Source organism: Babylonia areolata, chromosome 27 (assembly GCF_041734735.1).
Source record: "Babylonia areolata isolate BAREFJ2019XMU chromosome 27, ASM4173473v1, whole genome shotgun sequence".
In the NCBI taxonomy this organism is placed as follows: domain Eukaryota; kingdom Metazoa; phylum Mollusca; class Gastropoda; order Neogastropoda; family Buccinidae; genus Babylonia; species Babylonia areolata.
This window is the reverse complement of record NC_134902.1, coordinates 15,328,864-15,342,146: the sequence shown is the minus strand read 5'-3', so window position 1 is coordinate 15,342,146 and position 13,283 is coordinate 15,328,864. Positions and strand designations below refer to the sequence as shown.

General features: G+C 40.0%; 1 protein-coding gene across 1 annotated transcript in view; it reads right to left on the bottom strand.

Annotated features, from left to right (window-relative positions):
* Nucleotides 1-12,852, bottom strand: part of LOC143301174 (uncharacterized) — a 29,161-nt gene extending 16,309 nt beyond the window's left edge. The window contains exons 1-10 of the mRNA XM_076615268.1: nucleotides 12,186-12,852; nucleotides 9,253-9,421; nucleotides 8,616-8,698; nucleotides 7,913-8,130; nucleotides 6,065-6,228; nucleotides 4,769-4,926; nucleotides 4,005-4,096; nucleotides 2,953-3,183; nucleotides 2,340-2,396; nucleotides 322-1,605 (exon numbers count right to left, since the gene is read on the bottom strand). Of these exons, the coding sequence (XP_076471383.1) occupies nucleotides 322-1,605; nucleotides 2,340-2,396; nucleotides 2,953-3,183; nucleotides 4,005-4,096; nucleotides 4,769-4,926; nucleotides 6,065-6,228; nucleotides 7,913-8,130; nucleotides 8,616-8,698; nucleotides 9,253-9,421; nucleotides 12,186-12,570 (2,841 nt within the window). The 5' untranslated portion in view covers nucleotides 12,571-12,852. The remainder of the gene's footprint in view (nucleotides 1-321; nucleotides 1,606-2,339; nucleotides 2,397-2,952; nucleotides 3,184-4,004; nucleotides 4,097-4,768; nucleotides 4,927-6,064; nucleotides 6,229-7,912; nucleotides 8,131-8,615; nucleotides 8,699-9,252; nucleotides 9,422-12,185) is intronic.
* Between the last annotated feature and the right edge of the window lie 431 nt (nucleotides 12,853-13,283).

Genomic DNA, 13,283 nt, shown 5'->3' with positions numbered 1-13,283 from the left:
ATGTCCAATTGGTGTTTTATTACTCTGACAAAAAAACAAAAAATACTTAATACATGCACTGCTCAAACAACAAAAAAGACCAAAACAAATGGGAAAGTTAAAGACTTTTTTTTTTAACATGCTGCACTGTGTAAGTGTGTAAACAAGACTCTCCCACTAAGCTCTCCATCTATCATAGTCTGCCCCATAAATCTCTCACTCAGTGACCACCTTACCCATCTTCCCCAGAAAACATTTCATTATCAATCATCCATGTATTATTACTCAAAGGACTACAATTACTGACAAGTATGAACACAGATGACAGAAGTCAGTGCTTACCATCTCTTCCTCGCTGTAATCAGCATGGTCCAGCAAAGCATTGGAAGGGCCCTGGGAGCCACTGTCCTGGTCCTGTTTCTGGTCAGCATCAGCCCCAGACTGTGAACCACCCTCACTGTCCTTGTTCTGCTCATGGGCATCTTCCACCTTCACACTGGCACCTTCTTCTTCCTTCTCTTCTTTGATGCTGTCAAAGCCTTTACCTGCACTGACACTGCCTGCTTTCGCCACGCTCCCTGGAATGTGCTGGTAAATGCCAGTGACGCAGGCTGTGCTAGCACTGGCTGTGCGGGGAGACGTCTGGAATGAGACGAAGCCAGAATCATCAGCGCTGCCATCTTTTCTGAGGGAGCTTTGGTTGGCCGTTTTGCCTGCAGAAGGAAAGGGTGGGTGAGGGGATGAAGGTGTGGACAGCTGGTTGCTGGATGGATTTCCTGACGCTGCACTGCGGCTGTTGGTATCACAGGTCACAGGTGATTTCGGATTGCTGCCGTTGGTGGCTGAAACACCATTTGCTGGAGTAGTGTCCATAGGAACATTGTCTTCTTTTTTTATGTCATGTTTTATATCACAGCTCTGTGCTGGTTTGTCACATTCAGCACCATCCTGACGAACGTCAAGGTCTTTATCACATTTCTCACTGTCAGGCTCTAATTTGATACGAGTTCCATCTGAGGCTTCTGTCTTGGTGCCAAATGAATATACATTGGAATGTGTGAAATGGCCAGCTTTCTTCACGCTGTCAACATCAGATGAATCCTGACTCTCTGACTTTATCTCAGAGGGTGGCCATAGAGGTCCTTCAACACCTGTGCTCAGCTTCCCATTCACCAGCTCCATGTCAGTCTTCACATCTCCATCCAAGGCGATGGCGGAGGAGGGTGTGTCAGCACGGAGCCCATCCTGGGAACTTTCGTCCCCTATAGTGCTAACACTCTCAGCATCACCTATTTCCTTGCTCACATTCTTAGCTCCTCGGCCTCGTCGACTCCTCTGTTCTCGGAGATAAGCTTCCAAATCCATGTTGGCAAAAAGGGTGGACTCGGCACTGTTTCTGGTCTTCCTTCCTTTCCATGCCGCAATGTTCATTGAGAAGCTGTCAACGGAGGAATCGGGGGCAGGAGAATTCCTGGCACTGGTTTGCCGTGAGCGACCGTTAGCCTCCCTGGGCAAGGGCGAAGAGTGTCTGGAGCTGCTGGCTCGTGACTTGGCCCTTGTGTCACTGGGGGCCGGGGAAACGGTGCCATCTGTTTCCGAGCCATTCAGAGGAGTAGCGCTGCCCGACTGCAAAAAGCAAAGCAACAGGTGAATGAAAGGCAAAATCATGGAAATGGACTGACACATTCATTACATTTTTTACCAAAGAGAAAAATAATACAAAAAGACAGAGAGAAGCACAGAAAAAAAGGCATAAATCATGTCAGTACCAGGAGTTCCACAGTCAGACATGGTTAATTTCACAGTATTCAGTACATCGCTACAGTGTGTTCATCAGCCTGGATCTTAAAAGTATCTTACCCAACATCAGTTAAAACAAGTGTTCTGATGGAACACTAAAAGCTGCGCGCGTACCTGAAGCATGCCTGACCACCTACCCAGAACTGGAGGTTCACAACAAGGAAGGTCCAATTGTCTACCCCTAAAAAGAATAAGCCTTCCAAAGAATCATAGCAGTCTTTTGACTAAGAGCACCAAAGTTATGGTTTCACTGACTTATCATCACGACTAGTGTCTTCTATGTCCTGCCAGCTGACATCAAGATGAAGAAAATTATTACTCTGGCAACCAGTGCTGACTAAAAATTCTTAAAATATTCTTCATCTATGAACCATGAGACCATTCATTTCTGTCATTCTTGTTGGTAAAGTCACCATACTGCCATTTTTTTAAAGCCCTGTACAGCAATATGAACCTGCAAATCAAAAGTACACACACACACACACACACACACACACACACAAATTTGCACACACGCACATAAGCACACAGTGCACAGTATTGTGTCACCATTCTCTTACCCGCTTTGCGTTGTGTGGGCCGTCCAGGTTCAGCTTTCTCTTTGCGCCACGTTTTCCCTGCCATCAAAGATTTTATAGTCAGTCCTGCTATGACATAAAACATACACTGCAACAGAATACTGGTGTTTTGAACAGGGTCAACTTTTTTTCCACTGATCTCTGCAAATATTCTGACTGTGGAGAGAAAAATAAATTCCTAACCCTAACCCTAAATTCACTATGAAAGTTCCTTGCAATCCTGGAAAGAAATGAATGGAGATTAAAAAAAAAAAAGAAAAAAAAAAGTAACAACTGACCCATGCAAAAAATTATATGCCCTATAAACTTTGAGAAATCACTTATTTGAATAAAACATATAATATATACATATATACCATAGGCATATGTGTATTCACACACCTCTGGATAATCCCTAGATAATGTCCTATCTGATTCTACAAAAAAAAGTAAATAATCAGCATATAAATTGTACCTTATACACAAATGAAGACAACAACACTGGATTCTAACGCATGTCGATACATGAAGATAACAAAAATATTAATGCACTCAACCAAAGAACAAATCTGACTTTTTTTCTGCATTTCTGTTTTGTTTTTTTGTTTGCAATCACCTTAACAGGCTTCCGTCTCCTCTCGTCCTCATCAGCATCCTCTTCTTCCTCCTCCACCTCTTTGACAACCGGTACAGGCGGTTTTTTCTGACGGTAGATACGAAGGTTTGGTCCACAAAATTGAACGAAGTGAATGTACTGGTTGCCATGACGATCAGTTCCCAACAGGATACTTCTCTGATCATTCGGATCCTGAGCCTCAATGACTGAACGAAGATGTTCTTCCTTTTCCTGGACAAAATTTCAACACCTGTTCAGTTCATACTTAAACAAGCAGGATCCGTAGACTCAAACAAAATTATCTTTAATGCCCGCTTCAAGACTAAGCCTCAACTTCATTATGTTAATAAAAAGAGCATGCTCTTGATATTTTTCTTTCTTTCTCCATTCACTGACTGCATCTCTCATATTCCCTTTTATCAATGAGTGCTTCTTTACATGCATGACTATTACAGCTTTACTCTAAATAAATGTTGACTTTGAAATCACAAAAATATCCACCCTGAATCCACCAGACACAGATACCAGAACTGAACCCAGGACACGGTTCAGTGCTCTAAACTCGCAGCTCTATCATCCGTCATGCTGATAGCATGAAAAGGAGGAGTTTGTATTATACTCCATGTTTGGGGATACATATACTTACCATGTCAAACTGATGCAAACTAGGCCTATCGGTTTGCTCTGCTTGGCCAAATTTCGCGCGGCTAACAGTGAAAAGACGCCCCTCTTTGCCTGGCCCGCTCTTAGCCAATCAAACGCGTCTAAAAGCTATAGAAAAGTTGTTTTCTCTTTATTTTTCTCTTTATCATATTTTGAGGGTATGCTAAAGTCATTTCATTGAGAACTGCTATATGCTGAGTGTCAATGCATTCATAAAATGGATAATGCTGCTTCAAAGAAAACCTTTTCCATCATGATATGAGACAACATAAAAGCTGTGCTATCATCATATTTAATAACCTGCCTTCTTGATCACACTTATGGCAATACCAAAACGCTGAGACACACTCAAACACACAGCACTTGCACTCAGACACGAAAGAACTTACCACAAGATGGTCACAAACTGACTTCAAGATCCACACCCTTTTGTAAAAGCTCAGGTTGTGGAATAGCTTCTCCCGCAATGGGTTTTTCAAACCTGTAAAGCATACAAATCATCCTCAAACATGTGTGCATTATTTTCACGAAGAAAAAAATGCGACTGGCTGTAACACATTGCATCATTAACACTATGTGGCATATCCATAAATATTTGCCCATAAATGTGCAACAACTTGCCAAAAAGCTTGAAATATCAAGGTTATTAAGAGAGATGTTCAAGAAAACAAAGCCTCCTGGGGAAACAAGGCTGCCTGCAATGGCAAGGGCGGTATTCACATCTTGTCCTCTCTCGCTTTAACACTCTTCAAATTTCTGACTACACTGTCATACTTAAATATCACTGGCCATACGAGAGCACCCACTACCATCTTGCCCCTACACACACCTTCACCATAAATTCCAAACTTAAGCTGCTAATCACAGCAGAGTCAGTCTCACAACATAAGCCTATCTCAACACGATACCAAAAACGAGTGAAAACTGAAAAGTGAAAATAATCATATAGATGCTACTGTAAGATAATGTTTTCATTAAAACTTCTTATGACAGCAGAAATACATAAGAAATATGTCTGCACAAAGTAAGTAATAGTAAATAAATTCTAAACATTTAAAATAATAAATAAATGAAGCAAAATAAAACATATATATACACCTATTTGTATTACATATGTATCTGTTTGTATGAAAGAAAAAAGGGGGCTACATACCCAGAACTTTAAAGCTCTTTTCCACCAGGCCTAATTTGCACACAGCAGAAAAGATGTTGCCATGGCAACTGTCCAGCACCTTGTACCAGGAGTCCATCATTTCCGACAGTTTCCTGGTCCACACGCTGTAGGGCATGTCAGGCATGCTTTTCTCCGCTCTGAAAAACACGCTCTTCTTTCACTTTGAATCGCCCTCCTCAACCGTAAGGTTTGTTTTGTTTTTAAATGGTTATGTTGAGTTACGTACAAAGTAAAATTACCACCTGTCCCCGAGTCTAAGCAAATTCTTGGTTTCTGAAAGTTATCAGCAAAATCACGTTGCGTAAATATTGGAGAACAGTGCTTGACAAAATCAACTTTAAAAATAATAATGAAAATGATTTAAAATTATGCTTATTTCAAAGCTCTGACGAGCGTTGGTTATCAATGAAGCCATGCTATATAGTATAACATATATATTAAAACACACACACACACACACATAAACACCCACATCATCCAAATGCTTACATCAACTTTAGTCACCTACAGACCTAGCTAAAATCACCATGTATATAATAATGCACTGTTACATCAGATGTACAGCTGTTAACCTTGAGCAGAAAAACAAAACAGGTGGGCACTTTTGTAAACAGGTCGAATGGAAAAACTGTACCTGACATAAATAGCCAGGCAGATACAGACAAATCGACAGGGATGTAACACTCTCACCAACTGCATTCTCGCAAGATAAAGACATACAGATGGATCTATAGACATGACTAAACATTCCTTCCTCTGATTACATTCTTATCATTCACAGAGAGATGGACACAGAGACACAACACGCCTTCTCCAAGCATACTGCATCCTCATACCAAGAAGCAGTCAAAATATATCTGACAATCATATCTGGCAAAAGCCTGCAGACCTGCCAACTGCAGAACAGACTTGAGTGTACTATTCTTAGCAACAAAGAGGAATACTGGGAAGATGAGATGAATGTCTTTGGTGTCTTCGGTGTCACACTCAAAACAAAACAACATATTTCAATAACAATCAAGCGTAATGAATACCTGCCGAGAACTATAGGGGTTTGCAGTTCTGTGCCCAGGAAAACAACAACAACAACAACAAAAAACCCAACATCCACACAGACAGATACAGAGACATAGAACTCTTCCAAACATACGGCATTCTCATACCAAGAAGCAGTAAAAACATTATCCCACCACACACATCTAACAGAAGCCTGTAAGATAAAACGTGACACTCCCACCCACCCCACTTCCCTAAACGCCCTGCCCGCAGCCCCACCTCTTTTCGCGCTGGTAAGGGGTGCTGAGGAGGGCAGTCATGATCTGCTGCAGCCGCTTGCTTTGGCGGGGCATGGCCAGGCACCGCTCCAGCTCATACATGGGCACCTCCTCCAGCTGCAGGGCATCACGGCACAGGAACAGGAACAGGCCCACCTGAGGCAGCTGGTTCACGCACACGCAAACACAATGACATTAATGATAACAATATAACCTTTCTTAAAGAGTTTCCTGTAGAATGCATGTACTGATCTATGCACAAAAATCCATGTGAATCTAAGGCAGCTGGTTAAAAAAAATCAGTTTCTCCATATGAGTGTTGTAGCAGTTTGCACAGGACAGGGAATCAGACCTCTGCCAGAGCCTGCACAAGTGGCATTGGTATGTGTCATTAAAAATTCCTTTTAACACTTCTTTTTTTTTTTTTAATGGATTATTTCCCTGAACGTAAAAAAAAAACCCAACTAGAACACATATCTTTTCAACCAAATCCATATACAGAAAATATTACATCAATCAGTGTACTGAGTAGTAAAGGAAGTTTCCCTGAACAATAAACTTGTAGAACACATCTATGCAGATAAATCCATGCACAGGCTATTTTTACATAAATCAGTGCACTCAAGACTTCCAGTTCAGATCCACATCGTGAACAAACTATTATGCTCCACTTGGTAATTGAAGCTGTAAACGAAGGCACTGTCACCCTATTCAAATGCTGCAGTTCCAGTCTCAACTGACTGCATCATATATCTGAACATCTAAAATATACTTCAAAATTGAAGCAAACCAACAACAAAAACAAAAAAAAAACCCAGGTTTGTAAGTGGAGCAGTAGTTAACACAGGACAGGAATCAGACCTCTGCCAGAGTTAGCACCAGTGGGTCACGATATTATATTTAAAACCAGGTTTCATTCACTTTCAAATTCAAAAACTGTTCTCATTAAAAATGGTTTGATTTTTTTGCAATAGTTTTTCACTCAACATCGAACAATACAAGGACACAAGAGAAAAAAGAAAGGCAGAAAAAGGCACAGCCACCCTACCTCCTACGAATGTCGAACGAAAAAATGGCACAGCCACCCTACCTCCTACGAATGTCGAACGAAAAAATGGCACAGCCACCCCACCTCCCACGATTTCAAATGAAAAAATGGCACAGCCACACTACCTCCCACAAATTTCGAACGAAAAAATGGCACAGCCACCCTACCTTTCACGAATTTCGAACAAAAAAAAGACACAGCCACCCTACCTCCCACAATTGTCAAATGAAAAAATGGCACAGCCACCCTACCTCCCACAATTGTAAAACGAAAAAATGGCACAACCACCCTACCTCCCACAATTGTCAAATGAAAAAATGGCACAGCCACCCTACCTCCCACGATCGTAAAACGTAAAAATGGCACAGCCACCCTACTTCCCACGATTGTCAAATGAAAAAATGGCACAGCCACCCTACCTCCCACAATTGTAAAACGAAAAAATGGCACAGCCACCCTACCTCCCACGATTGTAAAACGAAAAAATGGCACAGCCACCCTACCTCCCACGACTGTAAAATGAAAAAAAGGGGCACAGCCACCCTACCTCCCATGATTGTCAAATGAAAAAATGGCACAGCCACCCTACCTCCCACGATTGTAAAACGAAAAAATGGCACAGCCACCCTTACCTCCCACGATTGTCAAATGAAAAAGGTGCACAGCACCCACCCTCTCACGAGTGTAAAACGTGAAAAAATGGCACAGCCACCCTACTTCCCACGATTGTCAAACGAAAAAATGGCACAGCCACCCTACCTCCCACGATTGTAAAACGAAAAAATGGCAAAGCCACCCTACCTCCCACGAATGTTGAATGCAGGACTTGACGGGGTCTCCCGTCACGTGCTCCTCCTCCCAGTCTATCAGCTCCCTCTCTGCGGCAGCCTGGGCAGCACGATGCTCTTCCTTCTTCAGCCGCCTCTCCTCCTTGGCCTTCTGCTCCTCCTTCATACGCAGATGGGTCAGCATTGCCGACGCGTCATCCAGCCGATGGTTGGCTGTTCGCTTTCTGAGGCCTGGGCATACATCAGTGCAAAGTTAGCTACATTTGTTGCAATTATACTGACGAATTCAAAATAAATATATAATGAAAACATGTATCATTCAAAATTTTCTTTCATGAACAAAAGCCAGACTTTTTTTTTTTTTTTTTGACAAAATTCATCCTAGATACATCATTTCCAAAGCATGAAGACACCAGACACAATGGTTCAGTTTCACTTTTATCAACTGGAAATGATAAAGTCCAGCTGATGAAGGACAACTACGCAGGGGCAATCATCTCCAATTTTCCTTGGTTCTGAAAGTGAAAATCAGTACTGAAAACAAATGTCAAATCAGTTTTAAATCTAAAAAGGACTTGTCCATATATATCTAGCCACTAAGCAAATATCTTAATAAGTGTGCACAGTACTGATGGATACCTTATGTATAAAAAAAAATATATAAAAACCAACCAAAAAAACCCCACCATACTGATACAATGATACACACTACTCACCAGTTCCCAAACACCCATCCTGGTTATCTTGCTTCCCTGACCAGGGCTTTGTGCTGTCTTGGGCGATTTTAGAGCGGAAGTCCCTAAAACAATCAATCAACAACCACTGAGTGATGCTTTTCAGACACTCTAAAATGACAACTCAATAACTACACTAGTAACATGAAAAAAAAAAATATAATATATATATATATACACATAAAAACTGTTTAAAATGTGGAAAATTTCTACACAGGCAATCTGCATATGGTCATCATTTTATTTTGAATGATGTTAAAAAAACAATAAATTATTATACTGTTGCAAATGAACTTTTTAACTTTTAAAAACTAAAGCATTTATTTTCAAAACATCTTCTTAATTACTGTGAGTTAATAATGCTCTGTTTCCACAAGTTCATTCAACCTGGAGACATTGAATGCTGTGTGCAGACTTATTCATATATGCATAATTTTTTTGTTAACCTATCAGTTAAGTCAGCCTGTTATTACTTGTGTCTGCAATCCATCTGTATGATGCATCTACATACAAACATGGATGATATAGAATTTATTTTATAACAAACACTGGGCTTTTTCACCACCTGACCACTGTATAAAGACAGGTTCATAACAAATCATAACAAAATCATACTTACGATCTCAGCAAGTTCAGTTTCTGCTTCAAAACAATATTGATTTTGTTGGCTTTCTTGGACAAGGGATGGTTAAGGCCATTGAAGCGCTGACAGTTGTAAATCATCAACCGGAAATCGTTTACAACCTGTGTGATCGAGTCGTACTCCCCTTTATGAAACTTTTCGTTCACTGGAACACACAAAGAAAAACGCCTCATTAATTTTTTTTAATAACATTTAAACAAAATTCAATTTCCTTAATCAAATCAAAAGTACAATACTTACATCTTCTTCTCTCTTTTTTTTCTCTGTGTGTGTGTGTGTGTGTGTGTGTGTGTGTGTGTGTGTGTTTTCACTGTTTTTTCTTCTTCTGACAGTGACAGCAAACAAAACAGCCAGTGCCACATTCTCAACACTGAAAGTGGAGCAAACAAACGTCAGAAAGTACTTACATGACAGTCAATAAGAATCAAATGAACAACAACTTTTTGTTTGCTGTTTGGCATTTCAGATTAGCCATCAAAAATGAATTACGCTTGGATATTACATAACACGTTTAATCTGACTTTTCATTTCCAGGATTCACCTACTCATCAAAGGCCATCCAGTTCTCAATGGCTATGGCCAGAAATACATCCTATGGATCCAGTTTCTCAAAGTCAAATGCCTCCTTCCTGATATAGAAACCCAAAGTTGCAAATGTCAAAAACACTGAACTTAGTGTACAATGTATGAAATTTTTAAAAGTTTACCATTTCGATTAATTTACAAACGGGATATAAAAAAAACCCACACAACCCTACCTTACCAGCTTTGCCAATATCTAGTTACCTAAAATAATATAATCTACAATTTTCTGAAAGGAAAATGAACACACTATCCAATTATGACAATTTGATCTTCACATCAACTTCAAATCTTATTATGGGAAAATTCCTAATATGACATGGATGGACACTACCATCATGGGGCACTTTTTTGCACGCTAGAAGTGGACGGCAATTTCCATCCTGGATCACTAAGAGGTGAACGTGTAGGCATTCTGGTGGTGTCAGTGTAATGGATGGAGTATTCTTTTCCAGACATGGTCAGACACAGCTACCAGTTGCTAACAGTTTCAGCAAAATAATTCACACCGCACATGGTCAGAGATAGCTAGCTGCCACCAGCTACAATATGATATACTATATATCTTAACAACAGCACTCTACGCGTACCTGCAAAAGAATCTCATTTACTATATTTAGATCTGCTTGATATGAAGTTTTGATCATTTTGATCTCTATGCTTAACAGCAAATAAACACATACATCTGGATGGTTTCTTTGTGTGTTGTGAGCTGCAACTCTATGTTCACTTGCATATACATACAGGTAGGCTTTTACAAGAATAAACCATTGGAGACTTCCGTGCTTACATGACATAAAGGCACGTCACATGATATGTGCTCTCCAAGTTGATTGGCTCTCCAAAATTTCAAGCAACAATTGAACAAAGGCAATCAACTCAAGAGAGGCAGAACCTGTGTGCAAAACAGCTGGCTTCTTTTTTCTACTTTTTCTACTTTTTGCTTCATATTTTTTTGTTTTTTACAAAATGGCACTTGACTGCACAGTTTGGTTGTAGCAATAGAAGCTATCAACAAGAAATGGAGGACAACAAAATGGCACTTGACTGCACACAGTTTGGTTGTAGCAATAGAAGCTATCAACAAGAAACGGAGGACAGCACACGTGTGCTGCTTTTGCCTACACCTATCGCCTTTGGCATTGCTCACTATTTCAAGTAAAAGTTTGATGCACATACGCAATATCCAAGATGGGCACAAAACTCTCCAGCTGTCTATTACCATTTCTGCCTTGCTGTTAACCCACTGAGCCCTGTGCCTACACACTGCTGCGGCATACAAAATTGTCTCATATAATAAAACGGTTTTCACGTTCACATATGTGCATGCATAAACTGAAGAAAAAAAGAACTAACTTCTACAGTACTTCTGCACGTGTCTTCAAGTAATTTGGAGGAAAAATGGTATATCTTCTGCATTTTTTCTGCATAACTATGGCATTGAAGCCTGCCAAAGCTTGTAAACTCCCCAGGGATAAAGGGTTAAGGCACCCATACCCAATTTTCAATGGGTTGCATGCTAGATACATGTTCTGGTTTTCAATTCTTCTTAACCCACCAAACACTAGCATCTTTTACAGTATCTTTAACCTAATTTGATCTTTTGTGGATTAAGACACTGCATACATGTTGATGTGGGAGATCAGATTATTTCCATCTTCAAGTTCAATACACATGGCACCAAACCAGGGATTAAACCCAGGACACTCAGGAAGTCCAACAGTTTAACCATTGTGCTATTGCACCCATTGATCTAGATCTGAAATGTATACTTTTATGGTGAGATTTGCAGTAACAGAAGAACAGCATCAACCAATCCATTTTTATACTTTGTTGTTCATGATCCATCTTTCATTCTTTGAGAATTCTTGTCTCATGTATTGTACTTGGTATGCACAGCTTCTTTTAAGTCATCAATAGCTTTTCTGACAGAAAAGAATGTAACAGTACTATAGATCCAAGTGATGAGCAAGTTCAGTCTATGCCAGTGTCTGACCATGTACAGTACAAAGGCTCTTGGCATCTCATGTAAGGATTTTCTGAGCACGTCTACAGTCGGCAAATGGTTTTGTCTGAATACTGTGACTGTATGCAGTATAAACACATGTTCTTAAATATTTCCCCTCCCCTCACTTTCCTGAGATGGTTATCCCTGTTGCTGTGTATATGTCATCTGATGTGGCTGTCACTGTTAAAACTTACCCAAATGTAACAAAAGTACACACACACACACACACACATGCACGCATGCACACATGTATGTGAGCAAAGGACAGCAAGAAAGACTGGGAAGAACCAATAAATATTATCACTGATACAGTACTTACTTCGGTTAAGACACATTGGTTCCTGGATTTCTCTTCTGTACTTCTGGGTGTCAGACTCTGACAGATGGTTGAAAACTTCATCTCTGAATGGCTCAGTCAACTTTTTGTCAGCCAAAAAGTAGTTGAGAATCTTCAACCCCTCTTGCAGCTCTGGCGTCAGGTCTAATAACTGTCCATTCTCTTCAACTGTGCATTCTTGATTGACCTCTGCACTTTCATTTTCTAACCCATCAGCTGTTGTGGGGTCTGCATGTTTTGATTCCGCATGTGCGTTGCCGTTCATCAAGCTGTCAGCTTGTTCACTAAGATGGCTCTTTGCTTCTGTATCGCCCTGAACATTATCAGGCTGAGGTCCTAGACCTACAGTATCTTCGACGATATCCATTGTGATCCACACGATTTTTCAACTAACAATTTTCGAACTTAACAAAGTTTTCGAAGTCTGAAAATAATACAAACAGATCGTGTTTTGCAAAGAAAGCACAGTTTGCATGTGGTCGAAACTATGTCACGTCCCAAATCATACTGAATACCACTATATCAACACGAATAAAGGCGACAAAATTTTACCATTTACATACTTCTGTGAAGATTCCAAGTTTTATCCAAAAGCATAACATACAACCCTGCTTCCGCTCTCCAAATAGTGTCATGAAACATATCACTGTGTCAATCCATTCCACTGGATGGCAAGAAGGTAAGCGTATGAATATGAAACGCCATATCATGTAAAACTGCGCATAAGTAGAAACTTAATCTATAGAAAATACAGCTAAGTAAACGATTAAGTCAGTAAAAAGCGTTAGAAAAATAATACTGTATGTGAATATTTCGAAGATATATGTGAAAATAATGTATGTTCAAAGGTGAACTAGATTTTGTGTGCCATGATATATGCAAAATAGCCTCGTTTTCAAATCTCACGTTTTTATTCGTGATAAAATACAACAATCATAAAACTAAATTATTTTTTTTAAACCTTTATGTTGTCTTGTCAATTTGAAAATTGAATCTAAATTAATTGATATAATGAAGATTTTGCGGTAGGGAAATTTTTTTTCTCAAAAGTATGTTACTATTTTAAGGCTCACAGTCAGC